Source organism: Echinops telfairi, unplaced genomic scaffold (genome assembly GCF_000313985.2).
Source record: "Echinops telfairi isolate 266 unplaced genomic scaffold, ASM31398v2 ScPeMD7_655;HRSCAF=1070, whole genome shotgun sequence".
NCBI classification, from domain to species: Eukaryota; Metazoa; Chordata; class Mammalia; order Afrosoricida; family Tenrecidae; genus Echinops; species Echinops telfairi.
The window spans coordinates 33,628,558-33,646,321 of record NW_022104553.1 but is presented as its reverse complement, the minus strand read 5'-3'; the positions used below and the strand labels follow the sequence as shown (position 1 = coordinate 33,646,321).

At 56.2% G+C, this 17,764-nt stretch overlaps 2 protein-coding genes across 2 annotated transcripts in view; both read right to left on the bottom strand.

Annotated features, from left to right (window-relative positions):
* Positions 1 to 7,977, bottom strand: part of RBM42 (RNA binding motif protein 42) — a 9,288-nt gene extending 1,311 nt beyond the window's left edge. The window contains exons 1-8 of the mRNA XM_004715793.2: positions 7,773 to 7,977; positions 7,420 to 7,564; positions 4,917 to 4,998; positions 4,753 to 4,827; positions 2,783 to 2,848; positions 2,531 to 2,706; positions 1,827 to 2,156; positions 1,429 to 1,546 (exon numbers count right to left, since the gene is read on the bottom strand). Coding sequence (XP_004715850.1) covers positions 1,429 to 1,546; positions 1,827 to 2,156; positions 2,531 to 2,706; positions 2,783 to 2,848; positions 4,753 to 4,827; positions 4,917 to 4,998; positions 7,420 to 7,564; positions 7,773 to 7,900 — 1,120 coding nt within the window. The 5' untranslated portion in view covers positions 7,901 to 7,977. The remainder of the gene's footprint in view (positions 1 to 1,428; positions 1,547 to 1,826; positions 2,157 to 2,530; positions 2,707 to 2,782; positions 2,849 to 4,752; positions 4,828 to 4,916; positions 4,999 to 7,419; positions 7,565 to 7,772) is intronic.
* A 2,413-nt stretch (positions 7,978 to 10,390) lies between these two features.
* HAUS5 (HAUS augmin like complex subunit 5) overlaps positions 10,391 to 17,764 on the bottom strand; it is a gene marked incomplete at its 5' end in the record, with an annotated part of 8,205 nt that continues 831 nt past the window's right edge. Inside the window, 18 exons of the mRNA XM_045293035.1 lie at positions 10,391 to 10,586; positions 10,745 to 10,874; positions 11,978 to 12,110; positions 12,197 to 12,308; positions 12,469 to 12,614; positions 12,726 to 12,806; positions 13,325 to 13,487; positions 13,660 to 13,790; positions 13,871 to 13,925; positions 14,092 to 14,216; positions 14,346 to 14,403; positions 14,819 to 14,901; positions 14,977 to 15,046; positions 15,758 to 15,917; positions 16,165 to 16,270; positions 16,798 to 16,822; positions 16,942 to 16,974; positions 17,061 to 17,123. Coding sequence (XP_045148970.1) covers positions 10,469 to 10,586; positions 10,745 to 10,874; positions 11,978 to 12,110; positions 12,197 to 12,308; positions 12,469 to 12,614; positions 12,726 to 12,806; positions 13,325 to 13,487; positions 13,660 to 13,790; positions 13,871 to 13,925; positions 14,092 to 14,216; positions 14,346 to 14,403; positions 14,819 to 14,901; positions 14,977 to 15,046; positions 15,758 to 15,917; positions 16,165 to 16,270; positions 16,798 to 16,822; positions 16,942 to 16,974; positions 17,061 to 17,123 — 1,792 coding nt within the window. The remainder of the gene's footprint in view (positions 10,587 to 10,744; positions 10,875 to 11,977; positions 12,111 to 12,196; positions 12,309 to 12,468; positions 12,615 to 12,725; positions 12,807 to 13,324; positions 13,488 to 13,659; positions 13,791 to 13,870; positions 13,926 to 14,091; positions 14,217 to 14,345; positions 14,404 to 14,818; positions 14,902 to 14,976; positions 15,047 to 15,757; positions 15,918 to 16,164; positions 16,271 to 16,797; positions 16,823 to 16,941; positions 16,975 to 17,060; positions 17,124 to 17,764) is intronic.

Below are 17,764 nucleotides of genomic sequence, written 5' to 3'. Positions count from 1 at the left end.
GCCCACACTCCCCCTCCCCTTTTGGGAGGATTTACACTTAGGCACATGACCAGCTAGTCACAAAGTCACCGACTGGCAGGCTCAGGCCCCAGTCCTCACTTTCAGCCCTGGCAGCACTGCTCTTTCCACCCCGGGCAGCTCACTCATTCCCACGGGCCCCGCCCCGGCTCCTCCTCCTCCTCCGGTCTCTCTCTCTCTCTCTCTCTCTCTCGGTGGTCTCCTGTTGCCTCCTCTGAGTCCTTGGGCTCCTCAGCTCCAGGAGTGGCGCCGAGGCTTTCTTTGCTCAGCTCTGCTTCTTCAGCAAAGCCTGTTCCGATGCCCCCTCAAGCCAAAACTCACTGCCATCAAGGCGGACGACTGACTCACAGCGACCCAGCAGGACAGAGTAGAACTGTCCCTGTGGGTTTCCAAGGCTGTCTTTATCTTTAAGGGAACAAAAAGGCTCATCTTTCTCCCGTGGTGTGGCTGGTAGTTTTGAACTACTAACTGTGGTTAGCAGCCCAATGCGTAACCCACTACACCACTCAAGCTCCTTCTGATCCCCTGAAACGAATACACTGTCTGACCCTTCTCCAACAGGGGCCTCAGCGGACATCTACTCTTACTGTCCCTGTTCTGGAGATGAGAAAATGAGGCGCTTTGCCCCAGGTCACAGGAGTAGGGTCGAGGCCCTGCACTGGCTGTGTTGGGACTGAGGCTGCCAGAGTCGGAGTGGGAGCAGCTAGGCACTCGAGAGAGGTCAAGGACGTCTTCTGAGTCCGCTTGGATTTATCGCCTCATGGCTTCTCTGGAGACCAAGGAGACTGCAAACAAGTGTCCCCGGAGGAAGCAGCCGGACGCTCTAAGAGGGTGGGACCGGCCACAGAGACGTAGCACAACCAAGACACCAAGGTGGGAGAGGAACAGACTATGCTAAACGACCGTCAGGAGATGTAATGGGCAGACGTTTGGGGACAACTGCAGGAATTTGAATATGAACTACATATGAGGTTCCATGTAAATATTATTAATTTTCTTGGCAATGGTCACGGCATAGTACTATGAGAGAAACTATTTTTAGGAGACGAATAACGAGGTAGCGCGATGTGAAGTACAATCAGGCTTACAATTTGCTTCGAACGGTTGGGCAACAATCAAACCCCACAAAAAGGGCTAAAGCGCACCAGGCAGCAGGTTCAGTGTGAATCTACATGGTTCACCCGACAGCTCTTTCCGCGTTTCTGCAAAACGTTTATTTCCAAGAACTTTATTACGAGAATCCTCATGAGGAGGAGGTAGGCAGAATGCTCTGGTGTTTTAGCAAGTCAGTCCCTTTGGGAGTAAAGAGCGGGGTGCCCATCAGTTCCAGCAAGTCCCTGCCACAGGCAGGGTGAGGGCCCTGCATTAGAGCTGCAATCTGACCGGGCCTGGCCGGCCTGTGCCCCTTACCGGCATCCCACTCCAGCAGGCTGGGGTCCTCCCAGCTGCTCCCGGCCGCTGTGCGGATGCAGCGCTTCAGCTTCTCTGGCTTCCCTTTCTTCTTGTCCTCACCCAGGGGCTCGGGGACCTATGTGGGGGCGCACAGGGCTGGGGGTTGAAGTCTTTTGGCCCCATCCTCCTCTGTTCGGCCTCTCTCACCCTCCTCTGCACCCGCTCCTCCTGCTTCTGTAGTGTGTGGTTCGAAGTGGAGGTGTCTGCCCTCGTCTGGGTCCCTCCAGCCCCTCAGGCCATTGTTACCTCCATGGGCAGAAGACTACATGTGCTTCTGTGTGGAAACTCCTGGACTCTTGCCCGCCCCCACAATTGCCCCCCCCTCCCCCCCCTCCATCAAGGAACATTCAGCTTACCTCTAGAGCCATGAGGCCAGGGGGCGGTTCAGGGCGAGGGGGCCGGGGCCTTGGACGCAGGGACAGGAGCTCGGGAATTCGTAGGGGGGGCAACAGGCCACGGACTACCTCTAGTGGCAGGGGCAGGGGCTCAGGCTCAGGCAATGGCATGGCCAGGGCCAGTGGCAGGCTGGGTCCAATGACCACAGGGCCAGTTGGGGTGCCTCCTGCTCCCACAGCCACAGCAGCACTGGCCTCCTCCAGCCCGGCCGCTGCAACCACCGCCTCTTCCTTCTCTTTGAGGCCCAGACCCAGGCCCAGGCCCAGCTCTCGGGAGGCTGCTGGCTCTTCCTGTGGACAAACGAGGGCGCAAGAGGGTCAGGTCACAGCGCAGACCTGACTGACTCCTGGCCCAAACAGCAGAGCCAGGACCTGCGGCTGGACGGCAGGAAGTGAGGCCGAGCCACAGAGAGGAGGACAGAGCCTCAGAGACAAAGCCGTCTGTCTGACAAAGACACACACAAGGACAAACAACAATGTCAGTTGAGAGAGAAACCAGGGCACAGAGAAAGACGTCAGAAAAATTTCGCAGCCACAGAGAATCCGGGAAGCATGGAGACATGACAGAGAAACAGAGACTTGAGAACCCGGGGCAGGTGACTTCCACACGGTCCACTGGACCCAGACTCAGTGTCTCCCTGCCTCCCGCAGCTGCCCACACTCACCAGGGGAGGCCTGAGAGCTGCCATGGAGGCCAGGGGCGGCCCTGGGGCCCGAGCCATTGGTGGGAGCATCATGGGTGGCCCAGGGGGCCCGGGCAGAGGGGGGCCCACGAGGGCCTGGTGAGGTGGCCGCAGGGTCATCGGGCGGGGGCCGCCTGCTGCAGAAGAGAGAGCAGAATCTGTCAGGGTGTTAGTAGGTGAGTGGGAAAGTGTGGGGGTGGGGATGTGGCAGGAATGATGGCCATGGCCCCTCACCTGCTCTTTGCAGCACATGGGGGACGAAGGCCGGCCGCAGGATTGGGGCCCTCTGGGGGGCCACGGCTGTGGGAGAGAGAGACCGGGAGGTGTGTCCTGGGGCAGAGTGTGTGGGCCGTGCTTTCAGACCCTGGAGGTCTGGGGACTCTTCCAGACAGCATGAGAAACCTTCCACACGTTCAGTGAGCAGCGCCCCTGTGGCCTTCCCCTGCCTGCAGCCCTGTGTATTTAGTGTGGGGGACATCCCAAGCCACCAGTGGCACTCAGAGGCAACCTCGGGGAGGCCTCTGTCCCAGCCAAGACGGCAAGAGCAGGCTTCCTGGAGGGGAGGACCTCTGAGGAGTGGGCCAGGCGAGGTGGGTGAGCAGTCCCCCACCCCCAGCCTGGTCTTGTTGATGGAGCCATGGGTATCCTGAGGGCCCTGAGGCTCGACAGCAAGGTTGGGAACTAGGCAGGGCAAGTGGCTCTAGGGCAACTGGCTCCAATTCTCATTTGGATCAAGACTAGGGTGCAGAGTGAGAGATGTAAACACCCCCACCCCCCACTCCAAAGTCAGCAGGTTAATAAGACAAAAGTCCACCTGCATGTAGGTACAACAACCAGCAGGCCAGAGATTCAGACCTGACTGGGAACACACCTTCTTTTCATACAGGCAAGCAGGAACACTGAAACGGACTGCAAGTATAAAGGGCACCTAATACCACGGAGTCCTGGTGGGGCTGCTACCCAAAGATCAGCAGTTTGAACTCACTAGCTGCTCCTCCGGAGGAAGATGAGGCTTTCTACTCCTGTAGAGAGTTACAGCCTTGGGAAACAACAAAAGCGGTTCTATCCTGTCCTATAGGGTCGCTATGAGTCAGAACTGACTCGATGGCTGTCGTTCGGTTGGGTAACAAGAGGGAGGGAAGAATAGCATGGGCCAAGGACAGGTCAGGAGACTATAACTGGGTGACAGCAAGGAGGGAGCGAAGGCATATGCCAGCAGTGTTTCCAGCTCCTAAAGAGGATGTAGGCGGTCTCTCTCTGTGTAAGGCCTGTGCGGTGGAAACCCAAACCACTCACTGCCACTGAGTCGATTCTGACTCAGAGTCACGGCGACCCCAGAGAACTCAGGAGAACTGCTCCTGTGGGTTTCTGAAGCTCTAATCAGAGGTCCTCAAACTTTTTAAACAGGGGGACAGTTCACTGTCCCTCAGACCTGTTGGAGGGCCAGACTATAGTTTAAAAAATAAAAACTATGAACAAATTCCTATGCACATTGCACATATCTTATTTTGAGTTAAAAAACAAAAGGGGGAAAAACACCCGGCGGGCCGGAAAATGTCCTCAGCGGGCCGCATGTGGCCCGTGGGCCATAGTTTGAGGACCCCTGCTCTAAATCTTTCCAGGAGTAGAATGCCTTACCTTTCTCCCTTGGAGCAGCTGGTGGGTTTGAACTGCTGACCTTGAGGTTTTAGCAGCCCAATGCATAACCCAGCCAGCCGCCAGGGCTCCTATTGCCAGGTGAGGAACTTGATGAACTGTATACAAAACTATGGGATAGGGACCAAGCTCCCTACCCTTTCTAGAGCTTTTATTTATTTATTTTTCTAGAGCTTTTATTTTAAAGGAGGACTAAGACGAGCAAGAACAATTAAGAATTATAGTGCCTGTTAGATTGTGCTTAAGTCCTGAGGAGAAGACAGGGACGGAATTAAGAAAGAAAGTGAGGAAGTGGGCCATTGGTCATGACCAGGTTAAGTCTCATAAAAGCCAAACACATCTGAAATAATCATGAAATGATGGATCAGGATTGTCTTGGGAAGGTGACAACAGCAGGGTGGGAATGAAGTAGAGGGAGAAGCGGGAATTTTAGAGTAGGGAGACCAAGGGTGTAGACAAGAGGCCAAGGAGTCTAAACAAGAATACCCGGAAAACAAGACGCTGTGGTGATTTCTAGGGACATGTGGGGTCCCTGGCTGCTCACCCACCTGCTCGCCGCAGGAACATGGCTTCACGAGCCTCTGGACTGTCCAGGTGACTCCGATCACCAGGGCCGAAGCCAACTGTTGAGAGGGGAGAGACAAGAAAGGTGGGAAGCAACCCCCTCTACCATCAGCGTCAAATTCACTCCCACCCCACCCTCCTTACTCACCTGGGCCCACAAAAGGGGGGCCCACCATGGGAGGAACCACTGTGGCCGCAGCGGCTGCCCGAGCCTCCAGAGTCTGCTGGACCTGTTGGGGAGGACAACAGAGACTCAGACCCAGGACCCCCAATCTGCCTTGACTGGCTTGTCTGGGAAGGCCCAGGCCCTTATTCTCTGTTTCCTGTAGGGCTGGTTATATGTCAACCTTTGGCTCTCGGTGCAAACGCTACTTCTCAGGAGCCCTTCAGATCACAGCAGCCAAGGTGTGATTACAGTCCTCATGCCTGTCTGTAGCAACTTCTCTCGTCACCTTCTCTCATCTTAACTCACCACCATTGAGTTGAGGGTCATTGAGTCGAGTCACAACTCACAGTAACCCTAAAGGACAGGGCTGAACTGCCCTGGTCAGTTTCTGAGATGAATTCTTTACAGGGGTAGAAAGTTCTATCTTTCTCCTGTGAAGTGGCTGGTGGTTTCAAACTGCTGACTTGCAGTTAGCAGCCCAGTGGGTAGCCACTAAGCCACCAGGGCTAAGATTATGTCCACCTTGTCCTCTCCATCTCTCATGCCACCTCTCTGGTCCAAGCCACCATTACCTCTTGCCCTTGGCTCCTACAATCTATTTCCCAAACAGCTGGGTCAGGCACACCTTAGTCATCAAAGTGACATACTTGCTCTTCATCATTTTAAGAGAGGTCTTTTGCAAATTTGCTCAATACCATGTTATTTGATTTCTTGAGTTCACGAACATTGTGGATCCAAGTAAAATGTAGTCCTTGATGATAAACCAATCTCTTCTGTTTACTACATTGTTTACTGGTCCAGTTGTGAGGATTTGGGGCCTCTTTACATTGAGTTATAATCCACACTGACGGCTACAGTCCTTGATCAGATCATCAGCAAGTGCTCCAAGCCCTCTCACTTTCAGGGAGCAAGGCTGTGTCATCTGCCTATCCATCTATATGCCTACTGCAGGTTGTTGCAGCCCTTTTCCAATCCTGTGCTGTGCTCTCCTTCACCTAGTCCAATGGATCTTGGGGTTATGTGCTCAGCATACAGACTAAATGGTGAAAGGACACAATGCTGATACACACCTTTCCTGATTTTAAAGCACACAGCACTCCTAGCTCCCTGCCTCACTCCATGTGAGCACAATAAAGGGTCTGGAATTCTCATTCTTCTCAGTGTTATCTGTAGCTTGTGATGATCCACAGTCAAACACTATAGTACAATCAATGAAAACACAAACATCTTCCTCATATTTTCTGCTTTCAACCAAGGCCCATCTGACATCAGTAATGATCATCCTCAGGTGACACCCACTTCTGAATCTGGCTTGAATTCTGGGAGCTCCCTGTTATGTATTGCTGGAACTGATTTTGAATTATCTTCAGCAAAATTTCACTCGCATATGATATTAGTCCCATTGTTCAATGCCCAGTGTCGGGTCCTCTTTCTTTGGAACGGGGATACATATAGATCTCTTCCAGTGGGTTGGCCAGGTAGTTGTCCTTCCAATTTCTTGGCATAGATTGAGTGTCTCTCCTTGGTCCTTAGCCCTTACTGCCAGCCAGTTGATTCTGACTCATTGTGACCCTGTAGGACAGGTAGAACCGCCCCTGTAGATTTCTGAAATTGTAACTCTCTAAGGAAGTAGAAAGTCTTAACCTTCTACAGAGCAGCTGGAGGCTTCGAACTGCTGACCCTGCAGTTAGCAGTCCAGCATGTAGCCACTATGCCACCAGGGGGGTTCCTCCTTTCTCCCCCTCGTAAAATGTTAACTCCAAACAGGTGTTGTTCTTCCTTCTGTTTGGTTCTTGCCTATCTACTCCCTTAAAGAGTTAGTTTTGGAAACCCACAGGGAGGTCTACCCTGTCCTATTGGGTTGTTATGAGTCAGAATCAACTCAATGGCAGTAGAGGTTTTTTCTTTATATACATGCTTGATACCTAGAATAGTGCCTGGTACATAGAGAACCCATTGTGTGGAGTCTATTTTGACCTAACTTGACCCAAGGTTTCTGAAACTGTAAATCTTTAGAGGACATAACACCTCATCTTTTTCCCTTGGAGCAGCTGGTGGTTTTGAACTGCTGACCTTGAGGTTAGCAGCCCAACACCTATCCCTCGGTGCCAGGGTTCCTTTGGTGCATAGGAGGTACCCAATAATTGTTTGTGAACTGAATGAGTTTCACTTACCAAAAAAATTTAAAAATTCCCTGTCCTGTGGTCACACATAGTTGGCCACTAAGCATTCAAAATGACTAATGCAATTGACCTACTTAACTCAAATATACATTTTAAATCAATCAGGACATTTTTATTCTTGCTGAAAGTTTTGGTGGGTACATTATGCTGCCAGGGGCAGAAATACCGTCTGACTCATTATTGAATCCTCAGCACTTAGCACAGGGTATGGGCCATACAGTGTGCCAGGCTAATTAATCAACGTGGCAGCGTGTCGACTTGCGGTCGCCTGTGTTGGATTCGTACCCCAAGCTCTACTGTACCTGCTGGTATGTGTTGGTCGCGATAATGGGGCGGATCACTGGCGCTGTCGGGACCTGCATCGCTTCGACCGTGGGGACAGTAGGCACGGCGGGCACAGCCGTCGGGATTCCGGTGATCGGAGCTCCTAGAACCTCCTGCTCAAACCTGCGGGCGCAGGGCAGGTACCAGGGATCAGAGCCTCGCACTCACTCAGGAACGCTCGGGCTATCTGGACACCGGCTTCACCCTGCCCAGCCTCTTCCCATCCCCGCCTCCCACTTCCCCACTTCCGAGCCATAGTGGCCGGGAGCCTCGAGGAGTTGGGGGCTCTGACTAAAGGGAGGCTTTTATCGCGCGGTGTCGCCGGCCTTACAGAGCCATCTCGGCTTCCATTTCCTTCAAGCGTTCCTCGCCGCTCTTTCCCGGGATCCCAGCGCCAGGGCTCGGGACCACGGGTCCTCCTGCCCCCGGGAGCCCCGGGGCGGGCCCTGCCCCAGCCATTGCTGCTGCCGTCGCTATCCCTGCCACTACAGCCTCAGCTCAGCCTTCGCGTCGCCGCCGCCGCCACAGCCGCCGGTTTAGGCAGTCGATCTCTGGACGTCACGACTGGCGCCCGTGGGTGACGTCAGAGCCAAAGCGACGAGCGCTGGTAAACTACCAATGGGCCAACAGGGGCCCGCCTTGCCAACTGGGAGCGACGACCAATGAGAATACGAACGTACCCTCAAGGCCCGCCTCCAGAGAGAATTTGGACCAATGGAAGTGGCGTAACGGAAGAACCTGGGCCTATGAAATCGGAGCCGTTCCGTTGGCCCCACCCATGATACGAAATCCGACTCTCCGTTCAGGAAAGCTTGGAGGCCCCGCCCAAAGGGAAGTTTCAAACCCCAGGCTGCAGTCGCTGCCTGCTCCAGGGTGGGGGCGGACCTGTGCGCCCACTCTAGGGTCAGGGACTGACTGGAACCACATAGCGACTCCCAGAACGCGGCGCGTTGGTCTGGAGGAAACCCCCAAGAAGCGCCCGTTCCGGCTTCCTGGAGGCGGTAGCAATTGAAGTATCAGAAGCCACTTGCTGGACGGAAGTGCTTCAAATGTGGATCGCGGATCGCGGGGACAGTCCAGAATCATTATGTGGCAAAGGTGACCCCTCAAAAGGACGCGGTGTGGGGTTGGTCTTTGTGTCCTTTCTTGGGATACAGTTGACCTTGTTTACAAAACAATTTGTATGAATATTTTCAGCCACACACGAGTGGACAGAACAATAAAACATGAACTCTCAAAGTTCAACTCAACAATGATCAATATTCTACCTTTGTTTTATCTATACTAACAAAACTCCAAACTCGCTGCCATCGATTCCATCTGGACACCTAGCTACCCGATCAACAGGGTAGAACTTGGGGTTTCCAGAGTTTAAATCTTTATGTGAGTGGACGACCTTGTCTTTCTCCTTTAGTGGCTGATGGGTTTGAACCAGTGGCCTTGTGCTTAGCAGTTCCATGTGCACTCCACTATGCCACCAGGGCTCCACTGTTTTATTTGGACTTCCCATCATTATTTAACAGCAAAGTTGGAAAAAATAGATCAATAGACATGCATAAATTATCAGAAATGTCTAGTTGTTTAATATTAGAAAAGCATTGGACGGCTAACCACAAGGTTCTGAGTTCAAAACCACTAGCTACTCTCTGGAAGAAAGATGAGTGTCTGTTGCCATAAAGATGGACAGAAGCCCTATGTAGGATGCCTGTAAATCAAAATGGACTCTGTGAGAAGCTCTTTTTGAGTGTTTCTGAAAATAAATTGCTGGTATCACCCCTAATATTTTAAGACTTCCTCTAACAGCATTCTTCTACCTATCACAGTACAATTATTCCACCAGACATTTAGCAGATTCGATATATTCATCTACACTTTTTCTAATTATCCCCCAAAGTATACTTTTAAACTTTTTTTTGGTGGGGGCCATCTAAAGCCTGGATTCAGTGCTGCATTGGATCTCATTGTTCGTTAGCCCTTTTTACTCTCAACAATATGATCCAGGTGTTTTGTACAAAACCCTACGGCCTGCAATAGAAGGGAAGCCAAATACTGTGTTATTTTGCCTTTCACTGTTTGACCCTTGGGGAGACAGTTCTAAAAATATGATTGTTTGGGCCAAGGAAATTCATAGGTAGTTTTGCTGTTTACCCTGCAGGGCGACCAGAAGGCCTGTTTCCAATAACCTTGCCAAGAGAGGGAGTGTCAAGCTCGTGTTTCCCTTTTGCCAGGCTGAGGTTTCAAGGCTACCAAGGGTTTGTTGGTTTTTATTCTGGTTTTGAGCATACCTTCTGAGAATGGCTGTTATTTTCCTGTGGAATTGTTGGTAAGTTTCTTTTGTACACTGATACAATCTGCACGTGAAAGTGGGGTACATGCAATAGCCTGAACTGGCTCCAGGGGAAAATTGCTGATGGCTCTGAGATTTTAGTGTCAAAGAGGAAGGGGGGGAGAGTGTCTCAGGACAGTAATCTCGGGTCTCGACCAGTCCAGCAGGCCTGTTGGTTTGAAGGCACTTGGGGTCCCATTCTCCACTGTCCTCCCACCCTATCAGGTCCATCCACTGGCCCTGAGTAGTTTGCTTGGCAGTGGTAGGCGAACCTCAGAGACGAGGCCATGGTTTAGATTTGCACCTTTGACACCCCCCCTGCTTTAGCTTCTACAGAGCAGTTCTTACTATGTAGCATACTGTGTATTTTGCACATTAATCTTGTCAATTGGCTCTCTGAGCTTGAAGGCACAGGGGCTTTATTTAGTCAGTTTCCTTCAGTATCGCAGCCTCGTTCTTAGAAGAGACACTCCATTGTTTTGCTGATGAAAAGTGATGGCATTTCAGGGGCAGGGGCATCCAGCTTTTGCCGGATGAAAGGATCACAGGAAAGCACAGCAGACAATCATGTAGGGAGGGCTGTGGCTGTCAGAGGACAATGGGCTGACAAATCCAAACAGTGCCTTCTTCCACACGTTTTATTGGGGGAGGTGGGTGTTCAGGTGAATGAACGTGATGCTCTTGGCGCCTGAGACTCCTCTTCACCTGCCCAGCCGATGCAAGGCCTCCTGAGCTTGGACCCAGCGCAGCCGCCACTGGGACAAGGTCAGACCTTGGCAGTGCTCCCCAGAGAGGGCATCCTGGCCTGGCTGCTCCCACCTGGGGAAAGGAGGTGGTGTCAAAGAAAAGACCTGGTCCTCCAGATCCTTACTGCTGCTATTCATTGCCCGCCCCCGCCCCGACTGCTTCTCACCCCCTGCCTGACTCCTGACTCTTCCACTCAGCTCAGCCCTGGCCTGCGGGCTGCCCCCTCTCACCAGTCTCTCACAGCTCCCTGAAGCTCAGGGATCCGCTCCAACGCCTGTTTCAGCAGGTTCTCCAACAGCCACAGCGCCTGGTCCACGCCGTCCTGCTCCTTCTCCTGTGACGCCTGCATCTGCAGCAGCTCTGGAGGTTAGAGACCCAGCAGCAAGCTTGAGTCCTCGGGGACTTCAGGCCTCACAGCCGGAGGCCACCAGGTCTCCCATCACCCAGGCTGGGCCCCAGCAGTCTCCTACCCCATCACTCTGCTGCCCTCCACCCTCTGCTTCCTCTCAGTCTCCTTCCAGAGCTTCCAGCCCGCCTCCCACATGGCACCCAGAGTAATCTTCCTAAAGCTTAAACCCGCTTTCTCCTATGTAGAACCTTCTCTGGCTCAGAACCCAAGTTTTTGCCCTGGTATTTGAGGGCTTGTATTGCCTCTGCTTAACCACTCCTGGGAAAAGCTTACTCCTGCACGCCAGGGCCCATTTTCCCTCCTTCTCCGCATCTCCCTTGGATAGCTCCAGCCCTTTCCAGGAGGCGGCAACCCAGCTCAGTCCCTCTCTAGCTTCACAGCCATGCAGAGAGATGCAGCCTGGTCAGAGTTCTTGGGCCTGACTCCTTCCTCCCCCTCCCCCTTGCCCTGTGACCTGGGTCAGAGACCTGACCTTTCTGCACCTCGGCTATGTCGGCAGTCAGGGGGATGATCTGGGTCTTAGGCCAGCAGGTGACTGGGGAAGCTGACACCAACCATCTGCTTCGAGGTGCAGGCATGGGAGGGACCAAGGGTGACTACTGGGTGCAGACTTGGGCGTGGAGGTGAAGGGGCGCTTTCTACTCCCGTAAACAGTCTTGGAAGCCCACAGGGGCAGTCCTACCCTGTCTAATAGGGTCACTGTGAGTCAGAATTAACTCAATGACAGTGAGGTTTGTTTTGGTTTTTCTTTGTTAACTGTTTGATGACACTGGATGGGTAGGTACTTGGCAAGTTGACAGGAGTGTGGCATAGAAATTAAGAGCTCAGCCCCATGTCAGACTGCCTGGGTTGTTCCTGGCTCTGGTATTTGGGTCTGCAAGGTGAGACTCCCAGCCCTCAGGAATCCAGTAAGACGGGAGCCCAGGAACCCTACTTCATGGCCTGGCTGTTCAAGCGTTGGCCCAGGATAAGCTAAGAGCCAGTTCGGGATGTCATTACTTTCGAAGGTTACTACTTGGGAAGCCGAGGAATCCTGACAGCTGGGCGGGCCTACCAGGGGCAGAGGAGCCGGGGGGCAGGCCCGTCTTCAGGTGTAGCAGATCCCTGTGCAGCAAGTTCCGCTGCCCTTGGAGGAACACGAGGTCTTGGTGCAGAGAGGCCACCTTTGGGAGGAGCAGCTCTGGGGCCTAGTGGAAGGAGGAGGGACAGCCACCTTGGGCACGGTTGGGCAGGGGGGAGCGGGGGAAGGGCAAGCCACGGGACAGGCACTCACCTTGCCTGCTGGCAGCCCGAGTATGTGGCTTAGTGCCACATACTTAGAGCCCCTTGGGGATGCGGGGTGCAGCTGGTGGATGGACGGCAGCACCGTGGGCAGGGGCGCTGACCTGCAGGGAAACTGGAGGTTGGGTGGGAACTGGGAGCTGAGAGTGAGGGTCTAGAAGCCCGGGAAGTTGGAGGTGAGGTAGGGGCTCGGGTGCTAGAGCATCTGACCAATGGCTACAGGCGAGCTCTGGGGACACCAGGGGACCCAGGGCGGCCGCTCACCCTCCAGGGGCGTGCCGGAGCAGGGTGCCCAGCACAAGGCCGGGCAGATGCTGGGCCTCCTCCTCCAGACAGCGCAGCAGCTCCTGGCTCTGGGGCGCCACCAGCTCCGAGGTGGGGGCCACCTTTCGCTGAACGAGTGCCAGCACCTGAGCGGTGAGAACAAGGGAAGCTGAGCCCACCCAGCCCACGCTCCGCCCTCCACCCTCTGCCCAGAGAAGCCATTCCTGGAGCCCTGCCCAGTCCGAGCCCCAGCGCACCTCTCCAGGGCTCCGGCGGAGGCGGGTCTTGCTGGCTGAGTTTCCCTTGATAAGGAGGCGGACCTGCTCCTGTGTCTCCTCCTGGAGAAGCAGGTGGCCTTGGAGACTGGCTTTTCCTTCCCACCTCTCAGCTGTCGGCTCTGGCCCTCCTCTACCATAACCCTGCCCGACTACACCCCAAACCAAACTAAACTCCCTGCCATTGAGTGGAAGCTGCCTCACGGGGACCCGAAAGGGCAGCGTGGAACTGCCCCTGTGGGTTTCTTTATGGGAGTAGAAAGCTTCCTCTGTCTCCCTTGGAGCGGCTGGTGGTTTTGAACTGGTGCCCTTGTGGCTAGCGGCCCAACATGGTTTGGGGGGAAAGTTTAATTGTGGGTTGGGTGGCGGGTCCCCGAGCAGGTTTGGTTTGACAGTCGACAATGCAGAAGCGTTTGTTTCTGCTCTTCCATGGCCTTCCCCGCCCTGTGCCACCCCTACCCCACTTCTGCCCCTGCTGAAACCTGCCCTGCGTTCCTGGTTCCTGGCCTCCTCCTTTGTAAACCCTTGGACTGTCCTTGGGTCCATGCCCAGGAGGCTCCCAGCCTCCTTCTGGCCCTCACCATGAGCTGGCGCCAGTGCAGGATCCGCTGCTGCTTGGCCTGGAGCTCCCTTAGCAGAAGCTGCCGCTGCCCGGCAGCCGCCTCCAGCTCCTGGCTCTGGGCGCGAAGGGCCTTGAGCTCCGCCCACAGCCCACAGCCGCGGAGTCCCAGCACCAGGGCCTGCCTGGGCGACAAGCCCAGAGTGGGTGGAAGGTCTCTGCTAACAACCCTCAAGGGCAGGGGGCTGAGATTGGAGGATGACCCACCCCAGAGAGCCGGGAAGCAGGGAAGGAGCAACAGGAAGCCATCTCCCCAAGACAGTTGGGGAGAGGAGGCCCTGAGCAGAGACCCCTCACCTCTCCCTGTCTCCGAGGGCGCTTCTCTCGGTCTCCACCAGCAGGCTCTGGAGACGCTGGCTCAGGACCTGCTGCTCCTTCAGCAGAGGGCCCCTCTGGGTGATCAGCACGCTCACAGCCCGCCAGCCCTCCTGGGGAGGCAGGCTAAGTGTCAGCATGGGCACGGTCCGGGGCCGGTGTTGGGAGTCGGGGAAGGGGATTGTTGGGTCACCTGGATGAGGTGGACGGTGGACGGCAGGGCCTGGCTGGAGTCCGGGGGCTGGGGCCTGGGGAGGGGGCGTGCAGAGTGGCTAAGGAAGGGTCTTCCCCTCTTGCCTCAACACGCAGTTTCAGCTCCACTTCTGCCAGTGGGTCACCATGCCCGCCCCTCCCTCTTCCCAGCTCAGCCACAAAGCTGCCCTGCTCTAACTGGCAGAGCCCTCCACTGCCTACCTGGATGTCTCTGCAGCTGGGAGTTGGTCCTCACCGCCCAGGGTTCGGATGGCTGCCTCCCGCTCGGCAGCCAGGTGCTGCAGAGCAGCCAGGACGTGGCCCGGGGGGTGCTCTGTCAGCAGGGCCTGGGGGGTAACGTGAGGGCCATGTCAGACACAGGAGGGGGGCCCTTGGGGAGAGGGCAAACTCAGGGTTGCTCATGGGGCTGGGGGTGTGGTCTCTTCTTTCCCGAGACGCCCCCAGCCCTCCCTCACCTCCACTGAGCTCAGCCACTGATGGTAGGATGTTCCAAACTGGTCCTCCCGAGGGGTCCTGTGGGAGGCCAAGAGCAACTCTGCAGAGTGGCATTTTGATTGCCCCTGGAGGATCACCTATGGGGCAGGGGCCACCGCTGTCCCCATCTTACAGATGAAGAAAGAGTCCACCTTCACTGGTTGAACTTGAGCTGCCCGAGGACAACTGCCCAGTGATACCCTGCCTGCCTGGGGCCGGGACCTGGGTGGCCTCCCAGGGACACCCCACTGAACTTGGGGCCCAGGTAAGCTTCTCCCCTCAGAGAATCCCCCTCTCTGCCTCACTAGGCTAGGCCGGTGTCCAGAGCACCCAGGTCCTGTCCTGCGCCAACCCTTGTGACCTGGGTTGTCATTGTCTGGGGTAGGTTTCCTTATGCCCATAGCCAACATGGGACCTCCACGGTCCAGGCTCTCAGGGCCCCAGGGGTACTCACACGGTGCTGCCTCCCTTGGCCTGGGGACGCAGGAGATTCTGTAAGAACTGGGTCCGGAGGGTGCAGGCCGCTCGGACATCATGCTAGGGAGCAGATGACAGGGTGTAAGGGGGGTCCAGACTCCCCACCCCTTCTCCCCGCTGGCCCAGGACCCTTACCAGGACTGCAGGCTCCAGGCCCAGGGTCGTTGGTGTCAGGGGTCCAAAGGTCACGTCTACTTTGGCCTTCCTGGAGAGCGGCGTGGTGGTGAGGTCGGAGACCCTGGTGTTGGGAGCTGGGCCAACACATGCCTGTGTCCCACTGCCTCTCCTCCCACATGCCAGCAAGGCTGTTGACTGCCCACCAAGCCTGAATCCCAGGGGCCACCATCCCTTCACAAGAGGGGTAGCCCCAATGGCTATAACCCAAGGATCCTATTACAATCTAAGGCCAGTCAACATCATTTGTGCCCTGCTTTACCCCCATCCCATCACACTGTGAGCTCCGCGATGCCTTATTGCGATCCCCCGCCCCCCCACCACACTGGTATGTGCAACGTATCATCAGTGCCCTTCTAGGCCCTGGGGCTCTAGCAGTGACCTGCGATTCCCGGCTTCACGAAGCGTAAACCCAAAGGGATGGATGGGCAGGTGGGGGAGAAGAACCAGGAGGCAGTCCTCCTGCTCCTGCTCCCGAGGAGAGGGAGAGGGGAAGGGGAGAGGAGAGGGGAGAGAAGAGAGTATGGACGGAGGCTGGAGAGGTGGGAGAGTGCTGAGAGGAGACCTTGGATGCTACTCTAAGGCCCTGGGTTCCCGCCCGAGCTGGGGCAAGGCATTGCGTGTCTCCTCACCTTTGCTTCTGAGAGCGATGGCTCAGGGCTTGGGGATGGGCACGCGTACCGAAGGCGAAGGCGTGGCAGCCCAGCCTGGTCAGGGCTGCCCTTGGACACCCAAGGCTCACCTCTGGAGGTCCTGCAGGCGCCGGAGCTGATTCTGCAGCCGCTGCCCGGACCCCTGGAGCCGGCGCTGCTGTCTCTGTAGGGCCGCCGCGTGGGCCCGCAGGAGGAGGGCTCGCCGCTGGGCGGTGCGCATGCTCTGCAGTGCCTGCTCCACTGCTCTGTCTGTGGGAGGAGCGCAGAGGCACCTTCAGAGCCAAGGCTGCCGAGTGGACGGACTGCCCCACGGGTGTCTGAGCCTGTGGCCTTCTCAGAGCAGACTGCCACAGCTTTCCTTCATGGAGCGGCTGGTGGCTGTGGATCACTGGCCTTGGGGTTCACAGCTGAGGGCTTAACCACTGCGCCATCACGGCTCGGTGGGAGGCACGGGTGGCCATAAACACCTCCCCCTAGGTCCAGCCCCATTGCTCACCCTGAGCCTCAGTGTCCTGCTCCATCCGCTCCAAGCTCTGGTCTAACTCCTGGATCTCTGCCCGGAGGCGGGCCACGGTGGCTTCCAGCTCCGACTTCCGATGAGCCTGGTGGGGTCAGGTACAATGTGGGGTGCAGTCTGGTCTGGGTTCAATCGAGTCTGACTGGGCAGGGGCGGAGGGTCTCTTAAGGCAGCATGTAGCTGAGAAGAGCACTTGGGTGCTGTCCCAGGACTCCCTGCCTCCTGAGCCTGTCTCCTGGCTTTGCACTGATGACCCTCACATCTGACCTGGCCCTTATCTCTCCCCTGAGCCTCCTCGAGCTTCCCATAGATGCTGCCAGGGCCCTCACGCAGTGAGTCCCCTGCTGGCCTCAGTACCTCCCTTACACCTGCCCCTCTTTCTGTCGTCTGTCTTCGGCCTGGTTTCCCCGTTTACCTAGGCCCCACATCTCAGGACCCCGCCCACCTTGCCTCCACCCCCTGCCCCCAGCTCATATGTGTCTCTCCCTGAACTGTGTCGGGGTATGTTGAGACGCAGTGTCGCCAGCAAAACCCAGCACAGGGCGAGCTCACGGCAGACGACCCACAATTCCTATTGAGATGAAGGAGACTCTCGTAACGTGTGAGGCTTACCTCTGCACTGTCCTGGTGGCCATACCTGCGAAAACGAGGCCAGAGTCAGGGGATGACAGGAGCTTCCAGCATGGAGGGTGGGGGTCGGGATGAGCTTGAAGGGACGGGTGGGAGTGGGGAGGGTGAAAATGGAGGGCTAGTTACCAGAGCAGGTTCCCTCGGACCTTCTTGACACTCCTGCAGGGAAAGAATATGAGGAAGAGGTGTTGCTACAGCACTCACTTAGCCCCCCTGCCCACTCCGCCCCACCCAGCTAGGCTCACCTCTGACTGTGCACATGCCGAAAGATGTAGGCCCAGATGTCGGCTCCCTGGCCCAGACACAACCTGCAGGGACAGTGTGTAACGGATACCAGTGGGGTCACGCGGGGAGGCCGTTGGTAGAAGGCCTTTAAGGGAAGGTCTCCCTCCTAGGCTGGGTGAGGGGCGTGCCTGTACCATTGGAGGCCAAATCCTTCTCAAGAGATTTTGGTCACTGAGAGGGTGGGCTTCTTATTGGGCATTTCCATTCTCTGGTGGGAGATGGCTATCTCCAGTTACTCCCAGAGTTGGGGGGGGTGGGGGGTGGGGATGAGTGACGTATTGCTCAGACGCCCCCTCTCAAGCCCCAGGCGCGTGTGGGCGTTGCTAAGTCCCACTTGTCCGCAGGGGCCCGAGCGTGGGGAAATGCACGGTTGCAAGGGCGTCCTTAGATCCTCTTTCCACACGGGGGTGGGGTGGTGGTGGTGCTGGGGCTCTTCAACAACTGACAGACGGTCTGCCCTGGGGCCAGTGATCTCACGACTACGACGGGCGGGTCTCCCAGGAGTATCTGCTCCCCGGATGTCCTGCTCCCAGGGTGGGGCGCCCTCAATAACCCAGGGGCACTCTCCCTCGGGGGGTGGGGCGGCGTGGGGGCTTCACTCGCGGCGTCCCGATCCCCAGTGGAGGGGGCATCCCCTCTTTCCCGGGCCGGACCTAACCTGCGC